Raw genomic sequence first — 19,347 nt, 5'->3', positions numbered from 1 at the left:
TCCTACAGAAGCCTTCAGAAATGACTATTAAACATGTGATCCCATCTTAATGTAGGAACATCCTGAATTGCACAGAATCTTTTTTCTCTTTTTACTTTTTTTTGTTGTTGCTATTAATCCTGGATGAAAGATCAGACAATGTTATATTACAAACTAAAAGTGAAAATTCAGGCTATGCTCAGTTTCATAATGCTTAGGGTCAGAAGGGACCTAAACAGATCATCAGGTCTGACCCCCTGCCTGGGCAGGAACAAGTGCTGAGGTCATAACACCCCAGCCAAATATCTATCCAGCCTCCTCTTGAAGACCCCAGAGGTAGGAGAGAGCACTACCTTCCTTGGGAGCCCATTCCAGAGCCTGGCAGCCCTAACCACAAAGTAATGCCTCCTGATGTCCAGCCTGAACCTTCTCTTTAACAATTTGTGGTCGTTATTCTTAGTAACCCCAGTGGTGCCTGGGGGAACAGAGCTTTAACTAATTTCCGCTGGTCCCCCTGGTGAGTTTGTAAACAGCCACCAGGTCCCCTCTCAGCCTTCTCTTGTGGAGGCTGAATAGATTCAGGCCATTTAGCCTCTCTTCGTAGGGCTTGACCTGCTGCCCCTGGACCATGCAAGTGGCTGTCCTCTGGATCCTCTCAAAGTTAGCCACATCCCTCTTGAAGGGTGGCACCCAGAACTGGATACAGTACTCCAACTGCGACCTGACAAGTGCCGCATAGAGGGGGAGTATCACCTCCCTGGACCTGCTTGTGATGCATCCATAGATGCAGGACAAGGTGCGGTTAAGCCTTACTGACCGCTTCCTTGCATTGGCAGCTCATGTTCATCCTGGAGTCAACAATGACTCCAAGGTCCTTTTCTACCACTGTGTTGTTGAGAAGAGTGTTCTCCAGCCTATAGATGTGTTGCTGGTTTCTTCTCCCTAGATGCAGCATCCTGCACTTGTCTGTGTTTAACTCCATCCTATTTTCATCCACCCACCTCTGTAACCAGTCTAAATCTAGCTGGATTCTGTCCCCCCACACAGCATGTCCACCTCGCCCCACATCTTGCTCTATTGTGAATAAATATTCTTCTGCAACTGTGGCTGAGTGCTTTTTTATTTGCAGGTTCTTTTTAATGGCACTTTTGTTCTCTTCTCATGGAAAATAGTATTTGTCACTTTTTTCCTTTGTATTTTCCTACTCTGTCAAAGTTAACGAAAGCAGGGAGTATACAGAAGTAAATGTACTCACAAGTGGCAGACTTTTTATTAAAATTATCTTTAGAAAATAATTTCCCTTTGACCCAAACAATATAGTTTGAACTCTTAAGAGCCATCCACACTCTACTGCTAACTTCTGGTTTTCACCACCCTGTTCAAAAAGTAGCAATTGACCTTATTACTCAAACAGATCTCATTCAGCTTCTTGAATCAAACATTCACCTTTCTTGGGACATAAAAGTGTGTCAGCCTATCCCTAGAAACACATTTTCAAGTGAATAAATATAGTAATGATCTATTACGGGCAGAACATTAACCAAAAAAAGACTTGTCAATACTTTAAAATCAGCTGAGAAAATACTTGCAATTAAGTTCCAACTGTAATCAAGGTTATAGTCACAAGCAAGTAAGATGGGAGTCAAGTCTAAGAAACAGCCTGTAAAGTAGGGTTGTGCCATTAACAAAAAAAATTAGGCACATAATGCCCTTTCAAGATACTGAAGGGTCAACATTATTGATATTTTCAACAGAGAAATCACAAGAGCAACAAAAATTGCTCATTTGCCTTTCTTTTAGGCAAAAGTAAAAGCTGCTGGGTCATCCTTCACTCCATCATCCTTATACTTACTAGTATTTCGTGCTCCTTGCCCTGTGGTTTTATCAACACTCTCCAGCTCTGTCACTCTGTTCTGAAGGGACTCCACGCTGCTCTTCATGCTGTCAGCCTCTTCCCAGTTCTGTCGGAAGGGACGGATTTCTTTGTCCAGTTCTTTCAATTTCTCTGCTTGACTGTCAATCACTCGCTTTATGAAGAAACAGTAAATTAGAATCAAAAGAAAAGACAACTACCATGAAAAGCTCAAAAGAATGAAAGTTATACGAGGTTATGTATGGACGACAAAAGTCACTTACACAGGTTGTAGCCATGTTGGTCTAAGGACATAGGCAAGCAAGGTTCTTTGGGTAGATGCGAGATCTTTTATTAGACCAACTAAATAGTTGGAAAAAAGTTCTTTGCAAGCTGTTGGGTAAAAGCTTGCAAATAACATTTTTCCAACTATTTAGTTGGTCTAATAAAAGATCTTGCATCTATCCAGAGAACCGTGACTTACTTGCACTCACACTCACTTGTGGGTCAAGCATTATAAAATAAACCAAAATAAACCTTGGTCTATAATCTAGAAGAACAGGATTAAAATAAGAACTCAACTTTTACTATTGGTTCTGCCATACTGAGCAGCTGTACAGATTTGGTAAGTCACTTAACCTCTCAGGTTTTCACAACTTGTGAAATGGAGATAACAGCTTCACAAGAAGTAAGCCTCAATGTTTGTACACTGCTTTAGAAACCAAACACATGATGGAAGTGCTAAGAATTCTTATGAGAGCACTGTAAGGATCTCCAAAGAAAAAATCATTTTAAGAAAAAAGCAAATTTCTTTATTTTGGCCCCTGGCTACAGACGCTCATTTTAACTTAAGTGTAATATGCAAGGATATTAGAGGCCTCACAAAGAAAGTCTGTCAAGTTTGATTTGGGCGAGAGCTTCACAAGTGCTTTAAGCTTAGGTGCCCAAGGCCTGTTATGTCAGAACTCATGCTCCTACTCCCTTAGGCTCTTTGAAAATCCCACCCTTTCTTCCTAAATGTAAAGAGTCCAGGCATCCTGAAGGTGCCCACTGGTTCAACGACTTTTTTCTTAAGTTATGCTTAAGAAATGCAAAAAAGTATTCTATGCCTCGGTAGGTACTTCATCTGATTCTTAATACCTTGGTAAATAGGTTAATGGAAAAAACTGGGAAAGAAACAAACTTAGTGAATGCTGGCTTGCATCCATAGATGCTTCTCAAGCAAATCCCAGGACATCATTCTCCCCTTACAGTCAGCCTTGGTGAGGCCGCAGCTGGAGTACTGCATCCAGTTTTGCACTCCACAATTCAAAAAGGATGTGGAGAAGCTTAAGAGAGTCCAGAGAAGAGACACACACATGATCAGAGGTCAGGAAAACAGACCTTACGACAACAGGCTGAGAGCCATGGGGCTCGTCAGCCTGGAAAAGCGCAGGCTCAGGGGTGAGCTGATGGCCACCTCTAAGTTTATCAGGGGTGACCACCAGGATCTGGGGGAAAGTTTGTTCACCAGAGCACCCCAAGGGATGACTAGGTTGAATCGTTATAAACTACTGCAAGACCATTTCAGGCTGGACATAAGGAAGAATTTCTTTACTGTCCGAGCCCCCAAGGTCTGGAACAGCCTGCCATCGGAGGTGGTTCAAGCACCTACATTGAACACCTTCCAGAGTAAATGGGATGCTTATCTTGCTGGGATCTGATAACCCCAGCTGACTTCCTGCCCTGTGGGCGGGGGGCTGGACTCAATGATCTCCCGAGGTCCCTTCCAGCCCTAATGTCTATAAAATCTCTACTACATGGATTTAAATCCAGTGCAAGAATAGCAAAATAGTTTATACTGGGCAAGCTAAATTTAAAGCACCAGGAATTTTAGCCAGAACCCCATATTTAATCAGCAAGTTTAATTGACAGCAAAAGTATCTGAGACAAGAAACTACTCTTGCTACCAGCTACAGTTCAAATTTCCATAGTGACTTTCCAGTTTATCAGCTCCAGCAAATTTAAAAATATTTTTTCACTTCTAAAAAAAAATTTCATTTAGGAAGATGACAAAAAAAAAATGACCAAGTTGGCTCAATTTAATTTTTGTTTGCTTTCTAGATAACTTCATCATTAATTCAATATTCTTTATAGGAAAAACCCTTCCACCTCAGATTGCCTTCACTCCTCCTTTAGGATTTGTTTTTAATTATTCACTTTTGTTACAGACTGCAAATCTGTAAAGATTAAGCAAAGTTTCTAAGTTCGACAGCCTGCTAACAGAACTATCACATTTTATAAGTGTGGGTTTTTTTCCTGCTCCAAGTTTTCTAGAATAACCTTTTTTTTTTAAACCAATGCTTCAAAACAGGCATGCATCAACCTTGAAATTATGATTCTGTGAAGCAAAGCTATGTCCTGAATCAAGAATGCATGCACTGTGATCGCATCAAACAGACTGATATTAGGGTGCCTGGGGATGCTAATCACAAACCACAAATACCCAGCTTTATTTCATCCTCTGTTCTAGGATGAAGGTAGTACGGGAGTAAAGTATGGACCAGTCATCAGCAATGAGTGTAAAAAGGAGCACAAGCCAGATAGCTTGCATTCATTTTATAAGAACAACCAATAGGCTGTGGCCAGGAGTTTGCAGACTGAGAGATGTAAAGGGTACCTAGGTCCCCTGCACACATGCAGGTAAAAGCACCATGGGATCTAAGGCACAATTCACACAATCACACCTCCTGACATGCTGCACGTTCATGGCAGGAGGTACGATTGTGGGATCCCATTAAGCCTTATTGCCAGTGCAGGGGGAGCCTGATCCCAAGCTCTCCCTGCACCAGCAAAAACCAAGCTCCCACAGCTGGGAAACACATGCACCCTGATGGAGGGGCTTCCAGCTGTGGGGGTACCTCTAACACACCCAGGGCTGGACATTTTCCTTGACCCAGGAGTGCATGAAACCCCCAGGGCCCAGAGGATCATTTCAGCAATGATCCCTTAGCCCAGTGGTGCGGGAACCACCAGGGCCAGAGGATTCTTAGGGCTGGGGGAGGAGGTGAAACCCCCAGACCCGGGGGACCATGGCTGCCATGATCTTTAGGGCTTGGGGGCACAGAAAACCCCTAGACCCTAGGGATTGCAGCTGCCACGATTCCTAGGGCTCAGGGGTTCCATACTGGACATGGTGCACTCCTGCTGCTGGAAGCCTGGTCAGCTGATGGGGCTCCTAGCCACAGGGGAGACCCACCTACACATGCAAACTAAAGGTCTATAGAAACCAGTTATAAAGTTAGTACACTTGTTGAGGTCTAACATTACAGCTAGCTGGAGCTTTTTAATGTGTGATGACTACTTTGCACAAATAGCTGGTCTCCAGGTAACTGCACAATTAACCAGTTAATTGCACAATACCTGTAAGATGTAGAGGGGGCCATAGAAGCGTCCCCTTTTTATACTTGCACACACTATCATTTGCAGGACCTATCTTTTTGTTAGTGTTTGTACAGTGACCTGTGGCAGGCAGCCTCAATCTCTGACCGACACCAGTTGGCAGTAAACGTTATATCAACCAACAGGCAAAACAAAGAGCAACTGTCAGATGAATTAAGTGCCAAAAGAGCAAAAATACCAAAAAGCTACAAGCAAGGGTTTTTTCCTAGAAGAAAGGGGACAAAATGGAAGAACTTTTTAATATTGCTCTTTAGAAGCAACTTTTTTCCCTTACTAAGCTATTTTTAATACCCTATTCTTGCCCAAAATATGCTCAGGTTTAAAAAAAGAACTACAGCTTTGTTTGTTGTCAGACAGTGGATTATATTTTATCTCCCAAAATTGTTCCTGAGAATACCAGACACAAGGAGTCATCAGCAATCAGTCTATATTCCACTAAAAAAGGCACTGGGATCTATATATTTTTCATTTACAGGGAGGCAGAGGCATCTCACACTGGGAAATACTGACATACTAAATCTGAATTTAATGCAGCAGTGGAGAATTTTATTCTCTCTAATTACGCTATTAAAAGCACGCAGATGTCTCACATTGTACTCATAAATTTTCAAGTAGGTATCAATTTTCTGTATGGGACTTTCTATTCCAGCAACTGACCTCTCTAGGTTATTAACCCACACAGCTATGTGTGTGCAGTAAACCATACATGTTGCTTCCAGATACTGATTTTTGTCTGGTGGTTATTGTGTTGTTGATACTCATTTGCTATGCTTTCTGTTATATTAAAAAAAACCAAACAATTATATATTATTTTTGGGCCAGCCCCATTCCTAGCTCTAAAACTAAAACATTCTCCAAAACTTTGAAAGCAGGATTCCAAAGGTTCTTAATATTTCATAAGGATGGAAAGACATATGTTTTCAATTTATGACATCAAGAAGCAATAACTCACTTTGCCGTTATGACTAATTTTTTTTCCTCTTCTAAATATGGTACTGTTGGATTGAAAGATATATAAAGAATTCCCCAACACAGGAAGGAAAGGGTAAGTCAACAGACAAGTGACTATATACCACACAAGTGGGATTTAGTGTTTCCTAAAAAGTATTACAGGAGGCAAATAACATTGATCAGTATCCCAATGAAGATTTTTCTTGTTCTCTAGCTATTTTAACACAGCCATATGGTACACAAATTTGCTCTCCACTCTAAGGGAGAAGAATTTCTCTAGGCAAAAGAAAGCTACTGTATTAGGTAGGTAAATAACTCAGTGTAGGAAAAACTTCAAGAAAAGTAGTATTTTGTTACCCAACTAGGCCTAAAGCTCTGGAGAGGCTTTAGGTCACTACCATGTACTGATAATGGAGACTTGACACCATATGTACAGCCTTCTTTCTAGGAAGAAGTAGCTGACAAATTCTTTTATGCCCACCTCAGCTAGCTGATGAAACTGAACTTGAGGAAGCACTAAAAATTACCTGGGAGGCCAGGTAATTGTTCAGAAAATTAGTTTGAACCAAGAGGTCCTGGAAGCCAAGGTTCTTGTTACTGCTTAAATGCCTTTGATGATTTCATGCTCAGAATTAGGGTTGAGATTGATATTGCTAATGTGCCTTCCAGTGCAGACAACATCCATTATGATCAATGACACAGCTGTTCCCAGGCTAAGGAAGGTTGTATGGCAGCTGATAATGGAACTGTATCAGAAATTAAATCAGCATTTATAGGGCTTGGAGGCCCAAGCATTTAATGCCCAGCCAGACACAAACGATCTAGGACTATGCTGGAAGTATTTATGGCTTTGGTACAATGGCTGCTCAACACTTGGGGAAAAAGAATAGCTCACAACCGGGAATTAACTTCTTCAGCTCCTACTGAACCACAGACTGGCCAACTCAAAGGAGACCAAAGTAGGAGACCAAGTTCAAAGGATACATTTACTGAATGTTCTTACCAATTGTGATTGAGAAAGGGGCATTAGCAATTGGGAAAAAACACAGCAAAACAGTGGAATGGACACATGTGGCATAGGTATGGACAAGGAAGGAAGGAAACAATGTCCAATACCTTTCTAATTCCAAAGAATAATTCATTTGATTCTGTTAACATGGATTTAAAAATACAAACCACTTTTAAATACACTCTGGAACCACTGCCACAGTTTAGGGAAGTTTGAAAACTTACAGTAATTTATCAAAACTTCATGAAACACTGCCATACCTTTTCTGTATTTCCTTTCCTATCATTACATATTGGAGACAGAACCACATGCAAGAAGTTACTCTTCCAAGTTAACTTACCTTATGCTAGATTTAGGGAGCAATGCCTTTACCCTGAATTGCTTCTGCAACGGTGAAATTCAACATTGCAGGTGTTGCAGCCAAAGTTTAGAACACAATTGTACCAAATTCTAAAAGCTACGCAAGGGAAGGCTGGGTCACTTGGAAAGGAGGTGCCAGGAAACAGTTCTGAAGGATATGGTGCTGCTGTTCCAAGTAAGTATTCTTCTCAAGTCAGCAAGGGTTCTAGCAGGGGAGTGTGGGAGGACAGTGCTGCTAGTCATGACACCCCCCCCCCCGCCGCCAGGGAAAACAAACCTAATGCCAGTTGCATTCTAGTCTGTACGTTTACATTCTGCCTAAAACACCTACATTTATTTGGCAATGTTGATTCAATATGGTGTTTCTACATGCAGCCTTCTTAAAATAAATATAAACAATTGTTCTGTACTGTTGAAACAGCTCTCCTACAGGTGGATGCATCAGAACAATGCTTAAAAGAATGGTATTGTAACAGTCTGGAAAGATATTATTGGGGATGAAAGGTGCTTCAGAGAGATTTTCTCTGAAAGGTTCAGGGACAAGAATGCTGAATATGTTGGAGAAAAAAAAATATTCAAATGTACTGCAGAGAACCCATGCTGACCTGCTGAATTTTACCCATGATGAAAACCTTCCCAAATACCAATAAGGAAACACAGAATGAGTACAGAACAATTTAATGAGTTTTGACAATAGATTTTTCCTCCAGTGTAGCAGTGGTTGGTCAAGCAGATTTTTTGTTTTCTGGAGCAGCAAAAAATAATTATAGGCTTAGGATTAAAGGTGTATTTTAGCTTTGAACTTTCTTCTTTAAAATGCAGAATTGCAGGCATCATGGTCTTATGGTGGGTTAGTCCATTTTAATATTTTAATGAAAATTAGTTAATAACCATCCAAGACATTTCCATATGAAAAACCAGATACTGAGCAAAACAAAATGCTTTACTTCAAAATTTTATAATGTTGTGAATGCCTCCATTTGAATGAAACTGACATTAATAACAAAAAAAAAATCTTATTTGGCAAGTGTAAAGGTACAGAAGTGATTGTCATCTTTGTTTTAATGGGGGGAGTAAATTTCTTACCTGTAAATGAAGTATTTTAGATTCATTATTCCGCAGCATTTCCTTCTGTCTTTCAATTTCTATTTCAAAGCTACAAATCTGATTATGTAAAGTTTGTATACTCTTGTTCTTTTCCAAACTTTCATTCTGGAGCATGGCCACCTGGAAAAAATGTTACAATTACTCCCGCCAGAGTTTATGAAAAATATCTGAAACTTCATTTTCTTAAACTACCTTAGAGAACCAGAAGTGAGATCCTAGCAACATCCCTCTCCATACCTGTAACATATCTATCACATTGCAAGAAAACGTGAAAGTTCTAATACCCATTTTTCGATTCCCATTCCCATGTGTTGTACTTAGCCTAGGTAATTGAGAAAATGGTATACAAGAGCAGCAATTAACCTTAATTCTAAACACAGTGGCTTTTTTACTTGGTTGCTGTTTAGCCGGTTAGCTTCCAAGATTCAACTCACTAACTTAAGTGTGGCATATAGTTCAAGAGCAGCCTATTTAGTTCCCAAGTGCTGACAGGAGGGATAGAACTGCAAAGAGGAATGCCAGAGACAGGGAGCATTGAAAGGCCTAGGTAGGAAAGACAGAAATTAGTGAAAACTGCTCCTCCATGTATGCTCTAATTAAAAAGAATTTAACAAGGCAATTGCATGGGATTGAAATGGCCTCATACTAAGAAAGGTTGTCAAAGCAGCTCAGTTGATATAACTGCAGATGAAGTCTGTGCATTCTAGAAAATCTAAAAGACTACCAGCCCCCCAATGTGTGATGCACTGAACATCAATCACTATTTTCTCCCTCTCTGGACCCATCTTTTTATCATTACACATCAGTGACTGTTTTTAATTTAAAAATACCAATCATGCTATTACAGTATTACATGCAACCTCTATTTGGAGCCATGAAGATAGACTCAGCATTCCCATCACTGTATATAACAGTGCAAGCAATCTTTATACATATCACATTTTACACAATTTCTTCCTAGCAAAACTTATGCATTAACTATGTGATATTTGGCAAGACTCTAGAAAGAGCCCAACTGATCTAAGTCTCTCACCTCTTACATGGACAAGACCCTACTTTTGACCAATTAAAAGTGATAATTGATAATTTGCGCTAATTATTCTACATCACATTCAAACAATAAAAAGGCACCCAAAGCAACCTTTACATGCCAAGATAAAGTTTGTTTTCCGTCTCCCCCAAAATGAAACAATAGTTGCTGAAGACCCAAACAGGTTGACGATGCTCAATGGGGCAAGAGCCCAACAGAAAGACATAGATATTGAAACACCTATATAACTGTATAGACAAGGGCCTTAAAAAAGAGCTGGTGGAAATAACACAATGTTCTTTTCCCCCCCGCCCCTTGCATTATAGAGAGAGCTGTGCCTGTCACTGAAACAATGCATGCCTGATGTACTGGAGATAATTTTGAAGTACAGAGTTAGCCTGACAGTCTCCTAGTTCTACTCTTGCCTCCCACATATATCAGTTCTGCCAAGTAGCTACTCTTAACATGTGTATCAATCTTTTCTTTAACGAATTGGAGTTTTTTACTTAATTGTGACGTTTACATTCCTTCTTTCCTTTTTTCCCCTCTTGCTATTTCCTGATCAGGACCTGATCACAAGCCAACCTTGCTCTGAGTTGTTGATGTTAGTGTCCTGTGTTTGTGGACATTGCAGTCAGTGGGGCCTGTCTTGTGCTGAGATTTTCCACCAAGTTTACAAAATACAAAAGAGGGCTACATGCTGTAATCCCCGATCAGACAAAACTCTCATTGATAACACACCACTCAATCTGAAAACAACAGGCACAAGGCAAGGACCCTAATAAAATAAATATACAAGATTATAATTTTATTTGGTGTACTCATTTTAAATTTAACTAAACTAGTTTTCCAATTAGGACAAAAGACTACCTGTATTTTGCATAATGTACCTCAATTCAAGAGTCCATGAAAAAAAGCACGTTAAGTCATATTTCAAATATTCAAGTGCAATCTTTTTAGCTGTTTTCCAATAGTACTAATTGTAATTGTTATTTTACCATTTGAAAATTATCACAAACCAAATTAAGAGTGAAAAATTATTTGGGTGCTTGTACATGAGCACAGAGGCTCCAGGATGCTGATACACAAGATGCTGCAGCACTTTAATTAATGTTGCTTTTGGAGTGGCTCTAATTAAAGCACAGTCCCATTCTCCCCACCTTCCCTCCACCCCTCCCAAAGCACATGTAAAAAGCATAGGTGACTGGTAAGGGGGGGAGCACAGGGGGACATGTGCCTCCTCTGACAGGGCCATCCCTGCTGCTGCCACTGCTGGCAGCTTCTGCAGGTGCTCGCCAGCCCTGTCCCCGCCACCAACGCCACTGCCAGCTTCTGCAGGTGCCCCCCCCCCAAGACTCGGGAGGTACCAGTCACCCATGTGTAAAAATGCCCTTTCATCCCAGACAGAACAGACATTTACCTGTTTAACTCATGTCAATTACTTTTGTTTTGAAACATACATGGTAGGTTTCAGGAGATAAGACCAAGCCATGAAAGTTTGGATTGAGTCACAGTTGCCAAAACCCCAAATTCCAAATGTTCAGATTCAGGTGCTTAGTCTGGCCCAGCAGGAAGATGCTCTCAAAATCATGATTTAAAAAAAAAAAAAAAAATTAACTCTCCAACCTCAAAATAACCTTCAGCTTAAATATTAAGACTGGGACTCTTCAGTCTGTTTTCTGTAATGTAATAAATTAATACAGACCTAATCTGAAGACTTAGTTTTCACAACCTTTGAGTGCTGTATTATAGACCCAAAGTGATGGGGGGAGAATTAACTTCTCTTTTTCCCTTCTATACAAATCAACTTGAATATACAGGGTGCATTAAGATGACACTTATTGCCCTCAATGATATCAGGATTTCTCCTACATATTTAAGTAGAAGCAACGTCTCTGCAATAATCTAATTCATAGGGCATATTTCACTTTAATGCCTAGAAAAGGTTACCTACTAAGTTGCATATAATTTTATCACATCTCTCTAGAATATAATTACTGACATATGATGTCTGGTTAATTATTCTGGTAACTTGGCACTTTCCTGGGATTTCCGGTAATTCAACTCTATTATGAATTGGAAGAAGTCTACAAAGCAAAAAAGTTGAAAAGAGAGACAATGATAAGCTCTAAAACAAGGAAAACTGTACTAAGGGGTTTATTCTTTTAGCATTAAGAGAGAATTTCAGAACTGCTGAGCACCTCTCAGGATGATTTTAACTCTGCTCTTAAGCACACTAAAGAAAACTGGAAAAGAAGATAACAGGTGTTCCTTAGTTCAAACAATATGCTGTAATTTGCATCAATAGACTATTGAAAAAGGAATCAAGAATATGAAGTTGGATTCTTTAAAGCTGAAATATTTCATCTACCTACACGGTCACTATCTTATGACAATTTTTGCTAGCTTGGCATGTGAGCATAAAGAGCAGCACTGTTTGTCTACAGTGAAACTATAAGATATAATTAATAGATTTGTAAGCGAATTTTGCTGGAAGAATTCTCCCACATATTAAAAAAATATTTTCTTATTGGGTCCTGAGCTAAAACACTGGCATAATGGGGAACTTACTTTCCAGACTGTGCTCTAAGCTCCAACAAATAAACTTCTGTACAAAGACTGAAACCACAAAGTTACTTCTCTGTTTGTCAGTAGGCTACCATCTACATTGTTTTATTTTGCTGCTACACTAATATTACACCCCTGCTTGAACATCCTACAATACAACTTAAAAGGGCTCCTGACTTCTCTGCTTTTAGATTTAGGGCAATTTGTTGAGAAACAAAGTATTTAATTAAGCCATCTAAAATTGTATTCACATTAAAATGCATACAGACTCTCATAAAATGGTTTAAAATATGTTGAATCTTTTCAAAAAAAAAGACTGGATGCAATATCGTAAAGCCAAAGCTTCTAAAGGATCTACTCTCTAAATAAAAACAAAGGGCTTTAATTTAAATTAAACAAAGGACTTTATTAAGGTCATCTTCAGTACCTAGGTTCTCAGTAAATTCTCCCAAATTCCAAAAATACATTCTGCAAAACACAGGAGTCCCAGGGGAGCATTGCAGAGCCAACTTCAGTTAGATCCAGCACCAAGGCAGAAAGTAGAGGGCTTCAGAGTAACAGTATGTTCATTTAGTTACACTCTCTTCAAATCAAAAAAGATTGGAGAGCTTTGGATAATTAAAATTTTAAAAAATAAAGCTGGGTCATTACGTGGAGTTTTGCAGGATCTTATTTCCAGAAAAACAGAGGTTGGTGCAGCTTCCAACATTGCAGGACTTGCCTAAATCTCTTGCCTAAAAAGAGGGACTTGAAAAACTTATTGTTTGTCTGCTTGACAGCTTAAATATTAACATACCCTCTCACAACAACCAATGAAAAAAAATTATGTATTTAATTGTGAAGCCAAGTTTCTTATGGCGTTCTACTACAATGAAGAGGAGAGCACACCGATTTGATTAATTTTTGAGCCTTGGGTATTTTAGCTGTATTTCCAAACAGCTATGGGGGAAAAAAAAATCTCAGAATTTAAAGAAATGAATGAAATTAAAGCGAGTAGAAGATATACCTTATTTTCTAGAGCATTACTCCACTCTTTCAATAAGTTAACATGCTGCACTGCCGAGCTGGCTTCATGTGCTTTAATTTGCTGATTTGTTCCCTGTGACAACAAAGAATTTATACATTTTAGCCAATTTTGCTTTAAAAAAAAAACCTATAAAGAAAGAATACAACAAGAACATAAAACCAGCATTATGCATGTTGGTACATGGATGCATGTTGCAAGAATGTGGAGAGAGGGAAATCTAGCTGGGAACCTATAAAAGTCAGAAATTAATTTAACAGCAAGTGTTCTATGCAACTGCTGTACATTTCCATATTGATCAACCAGTGCAACTTGATATATCAGAGGAAATAAAGCGGAAGTAATTTACACAAATGAATTGTATTTTAGAATTATCTGTATAGCCTTTAGGCTAAGGAAAGCAAAATAACACACTCAAATTGTACAATCACTAACGTCCAATTCCCCAAAGAGTAATTTAAACATATGTTGCATTTTATGGATTATTATGAAATTCCCCTTGGTGAGAATATAGTGAGAATAGTAAGGGAAATGGTTAAGTTCTCATAACGAAAAACTGCCAGCTTTGTTATATCTGTCAAAGGGGTTTGCAGAGGCTAATTTGCCATTATAAGAAATTAGCAAGATACTTCCATATCTGCTTTATGATGTTCAGATTAGCTGCCCCTGCACAATCTGCAAATGTTGTTACAAATAACCACTAGATAAATTTACAAACACACATAGATATTATATAGAGTACATAAGATGCAGACCATAATTACCTCATTCATCATTCATAATATACTGCAAGAGTTATTTTTGTAAATGTTTTGCAATGCAGATTACATTAGTTTTAATGTTAGACATGCTGCAAAGCAACTGAAAAAGTTTCAATGATCTTCAATGTATGCACTCTATATAAAATATTCAAAATATATATGTGAATATATGTACATATATGCACACATATACATACAAAAAAGAATGAATGGCATACATAAGACATAACAATGGGCAGTGCTAGATCATTGATTACTTTACACGTAAGAGCAAAATTGTTTTTTTGGTTTAAACTGTTGAATGCTTTCCTTATTTTTATGGGCAGAACATTAAGGGCCTTGTCTAGGTCACTTAGGGACAACCGGAAAGACTTCTGATTTCTGGGTTAAGAAGATCAGGCCCCAAAACTCCAGGGGGGAAAAGTTTATTTAAAAGTGTTGTTTCTTATAAACCTGATCTCTTAGGTCATCATGGATTTACGGATCTATGATGTTTTATTTGATGTAACTCCCTTTTTTCCTGTCAGCAGTTTTTTTAATTCTCCAAGATACCCCTTTACTGGAAAGCTGTCAAAAATACATTGACAGTCTCAGTAAGAAAAATATAATAGTGCAAAATACAGCAATAATACCATTAAAACTATCCTCAAGGGATTTTTTTTAGTGCTGGGGTGACCTTTCAGATTTAAATAGCTATTCTTCTATTGAATGTGGCACTGTAGTTTGACTCTACACCTCTCTGCACACACATGTATCCGAATGCACATAAAATACACATTTAAAATGGGCCAGCCTATTTTTAAATCATATGATAGATACACAGACATGAGAAAGTATAAACAAGTTTCATTCAGGAACATAAATGAATACTTTCATAGACACTACTGACATTACTAGTCTACCATTTTGGAGAGCAAAAAGTGACATTTTCTTTTATTTCTAAGAACAAGTTAAAGTTCTTGACATAATATATTCAGATTTCACAGAGATGTATCTGGCCAACTGACATCCCCAAACACTGCTAGGGGGTGTTTTTTTAATATTATATTTAATAAATGCAAAAATGAACACCTGCTGCATAATCACTCATGCAACTAGATGAATGTTTCTTAACCAAGACTAGAAAAGTCAAAAACTTTCAAGTCAAAGTTTATTTAAGTTTTATTTATTGCAGACTTTCATCAACTGGGAACCATAATTGTTATATACTGACCTGAAAAGTGCAGCCATAACGCTTAAAACTACAGGTACTTGGGGCATTAATACATTCTGACAAATGTGCATTCAACTGCAATAGGAAAAAAATATGAGTTTTGGCAAAAACGTTTGCATGATAATGCTCAAAACATAAAGAGCACATATTATCGAATTTCTATTATCTGTGCAATTTGTAGAACATACAATATGCGTGTATATTTTCTACAATCTGACCCAGAGTCCATATACTGTATATACACACATGTAACCACACACACATGCCAGTACAATATACAGAATGACACATTTAATATACAGTGAAACTTCCAATAAAGACCATTTCAATAAGCAGTCTAACTGGGGACAAAACACTTAGAAGAAACTTAAGTGTCACTGTACGTTTTCAGCTGACTTTAATTAAAAGCTATTTTTTCCGTGGGCAATTATTTTCGCTGGTCCCCTGGGTGGTCACTCAAGACCAGTTTCACTGTAGTAACATACATCTTTTCTGACTCTCATTTCGTTGGGAACAGATCGTTCAAAACACAGCATGCAATTCTCAATGCCAAAATTTAAAATTAAACTACACAACCAAGACTATACACAAATAGTGAGTGAAACAGACAAATAGTTTATAATAGGGTGCAGTTGAGTCACATTTATTATGCAGCGCACAATTAAATGTTTAAGTAGTAAAATGCCTGCATTTTGTACAGATTGAGATGTATGTTTTCTCCAATATTCTGGATTATGATGACCACAGGAGTGTCTCTCTAAAAAAAAAGCCACAGAAGTATATACACACAGCCCTACTGACATTCAGCCATCTTTGGTATAAAGAGTAGGAGCAAGATGCAAACTGCTTAAGAACTGGAGTGAAGGGACGTTCTTGGAAAGGACATGACGACAAGCCTCATTTCTTCTGAAAAGTACCTTAGTCTATTTTCACACAGAGCAGGCAGGACCTAGGGGCCGACCTTCAGCTGACAAATACATACTCATATCAAGTTAAAAATATTTAATGTGTCATTTAAAAGACACTCCCCCAAGCAAAAGAAGCCCCAAGGTCCTCAATTCATCCATCTCTACAAAACGGGCAACAATGGAATCGAAGGCTCTAACGAAACACAGGATTTTCTAAGTTTAATGTTGAGGTGATTAAAATCATCTACTTCTGATATATACCTACTTTGTTTTATCTCAGCAGGAACATGTCATTTGAAAAAAATACAAACAGCAGCAAGTCAGGAACAGTACATGTATCATAGGAGGGCTTCACTAGGGCACTAATCCTTCCACCTTCTCAATGCTAAACAGTCACAATTTCCACATATTAAGAGCTGTTGTTCTCCTACAATAAGATATTGCATTTTCTTCATTTCTATACTATAGAATTTTCCTCAAACTGTTAGGCAGGCATTTTCCTATGTCATATTATAATGGCTGTCCCTAATCATGCAATTATGCTTCAATTATAATTTCCACAACATTAGAAGCAAAATTAAACAAACAAATAACAAGATGATGATGCAGGGCAAGATGGTGGTTGGTTAAGTACCAACTCTACCAACAATTTCAGAACTCAATTCTGCCAACACTTACTATTAAGTTCAATGCTTACTAATGTAAGTTGAGCTATTGTCTTTAATGGAGAGAACAACCAAAAAGTAAGGGCTAAGTAAAGGATGTACTTATGGTCCATCCCTACTCAGAGTGGCACTGAAGTCAGGACTTGGGAACATGAAGAAGTACTGCTCTTACAGGGATCAGGGGCTAATCTCAGTAGTCAGTGTTGGCAGGATGGGCCCCCAAGGCTGGCTTTTCTGTATGTCATTATCGACAGTACCTATGTTTCAATTACAGAAGGACAATGTATATTATTATGTGCAATGCTTCTTGTACTTTTTAGACTACATGTTCCTTAGGGTAGAGATGACCTTCTATGGTTGGAAGGTGCCTAGCACACTTTGGGCAGTATCAATTATAAATCATACCATAATATTAAAAGGATTTGTGCATACATGAAGAAGAGAGTCTAACCCAGAAAATCTAATGGATTACCTATGAAAAAGGAAAGTTCACTCAGATGCTTCAAAGTAATGAATCTAAAAGCAGAAACAAGTGCTGGGGACAAATATGCTCTCCTCCATCTCAGAGGACATAAGACTAACTGTTTTTTTGTTAAGGAAGAATATGCACATGTGCAGCTGTTGTTCAGGTTCATATAAAACACAGGAATATTCACACAGAGACCGCATGGTACAAAAGAAATCTATCTGCTCAAAGTACTAACTGAAGCTTTTACACAAGTTAAATCCATTTTAGTACCTCATCACACCTGATCACAGGGTGATGCCACACTGGAAAAGACCAATGGCCCAGCCATTCGTTCTCTGAAAGCAATCAACTCTGGAGGTTTCAAGGAAAGGTTACAACTTTCTATACCACAAGCAATACTAGGAGCAAGTTTCTTCTTTGTTTTGGGGTAAACAGTTACCATCAACTGAAACATGGAGATTGATAGCTTTTGAAATTTTATCCCAGTAATATGAAATACACAAGATAATACTATTTATAAAAAGGATCCAACATTTAAGTTATATACTTAGTATTTATCCTGTGGCAGTACATTTCATAAGTTAATTATCTACTGCATACATATTTTCTTTTTGCAATTTATAATAAAGGCCTATCAAGTTCATTATAATTTGAACAGCCTTCTACATACTATTCACCATTGTGTATTGGCTTAGTTATTGTTTATGTAAAATACTGCCAAAAGGTCCAACACTTGCGTGGTATCTGAATATCGGACAGCATCTCTCCCTTCTTTCCAAGTTTAGCAGCCTTATTTTAAATATTTTTCATGGTCTGGGTCTACATGACAACTATTCTTTTAACAAATTCTCTACTCCCTTTGTCAGCTCCAGTGTTAATATATGCTACTACTGTTTGAGATTTCTTCATTTATACTGACACTTCTTCATTGAATACTGACAAAAATACTCATGACCTAACATTATCCCAACAGACTGCTCTACTGTCCTCAAAAAATGCACAGAACTCCATTTTTATGAAGAGTGAAAGCAGGGAAGATAAGATAATCATTCACAAGCCATGTGTAATAAACATAGAAAATTAGGAAATTAATTTCTGCAAGATAATTTTCCAAGAAATCATTAAAACTACTGAAGGAGTAATCACACAACTGTGTGGGAGAAAAAGCTTTTCTTTAGATCTCACATATTAATAAGGAAATGGCTTCTGGCAAAATTCTTGCAAGATCTTATTAATAACAAAGCTCAACACTGAACACTATTAAATAGACTGCTATTGAATTTTTTAGTGAGGTTCTAGGCATGACTTCTTACCTCGCTCCTCATGAGTGTCTTAACACTACATTTATGAGGACATGAAACCATGACACATGGGCAGTCTGTATCTTCATGTTTCTAAAGAGACAAAAAACTGCAATTAGCTATCCACATGTGAAATAAGCCATTCTTTGATGAGAAGACTTACCTGCCTAAAAAAGGTATCCAGCCATGCTACAATTAAAAAATAAATTACATATATAACAAACAGTAAATAATGAAACTTTGTTTCTGCAGTATTTGGAAAGAGTTGAACATAAAAGTCATGCTTTCACTGGATAAGTATTTCTCAATTGTTTGTGTTTCAGAAAATAAGGAATCTATTGTGCTTTCCTGTGCAGGAAAATCAGTTTGCCTCAAGTTGTATCATGTTCTTACTTATAACAAGAAAACATCATCATAAAATAAAAGACTTATCCCCATGAATCATTCAAGAGGATGCACATCATTAAGAGTGAGTAGAACGATCCAAGACAGCATTTTTTCCATTATCAGTACAGGGTATACAGGAAAGCTATACAGGCATTTATGCTGCTGATAATCAAAGAAACCTGCGTTCCCACATACAGTACATGCATTCTCTCTTTTAATTCTCCTCAGACTTTGGGTACTGAATTTTTGCACTCTATATCACGCTACTGCAAGAGGAGCTTTAATTGTATCAAACTGCCATGCATTTTTACATTATTTGAGC

General features: G+C 38.1%; 1 protein-coding gene across 2 annotated transcripts in view; it reads right to left on the bottom strand.

Annotated features, from left to right (window-relative positions):
• The window catches only part of TRAF3 (TNF receptor associated factor 3), a 90,632-nt gene that overhangs the window by 7,593 nt on the left and 63,692 nt on the right, over positions 1 to 19,347 (bottom strand). The window contains exons 7-11 of one of the 2 annotated variants that reach the window (XM_019552542.1): positions 18,651 to 18,731; positions 15,296 to 15,370; positions 13,304 to 13,396; positions 8,679 to 8,819; positions 1,832 to 2,006 (exon numbers count right to left, since the gene is read on the bottom strand). In XM_019552542.1, coding sequence (XP_019408087.1) covers positions 1,832 to 2,006; positions 8,679 to 8,819; positions 13,304 to 13,396; positions 15,296 to 15,370; positions 18,651 to 18,731 — 565 coding nt within the window. The remainder of the gene's footprint in view (positions 1 to 1,831; positions 2,007 to 8,678; positions 8,820 to 13,303; positions 13,397 to 15,295; positions 15,371 to 18,650; positions 18,732 to 19,347) is intronic. The other variant, XM_019552543.1, reaches the window with a different exon arrangement.

Source organism: Crocodylus porosus, unplaced genomic scaffold (genome assembly GCF_001723895.1).
Source record: "Crocodylus porosus isolate Cpor-Errol unplaced genomic scaffold, CroPor_comp1, whole genome shotgun sequence".
NCBI lineage: Eukaryota > Metazoa > Chordata > Crocodylia > Crocodylidae > Crocodylus > Crocodylus porosus.
The sequence above is the reverse complement of the archived record's forward strand: the minus strand, read 5'-3'. Positions and strand labels throughout refer to the sequence as shown.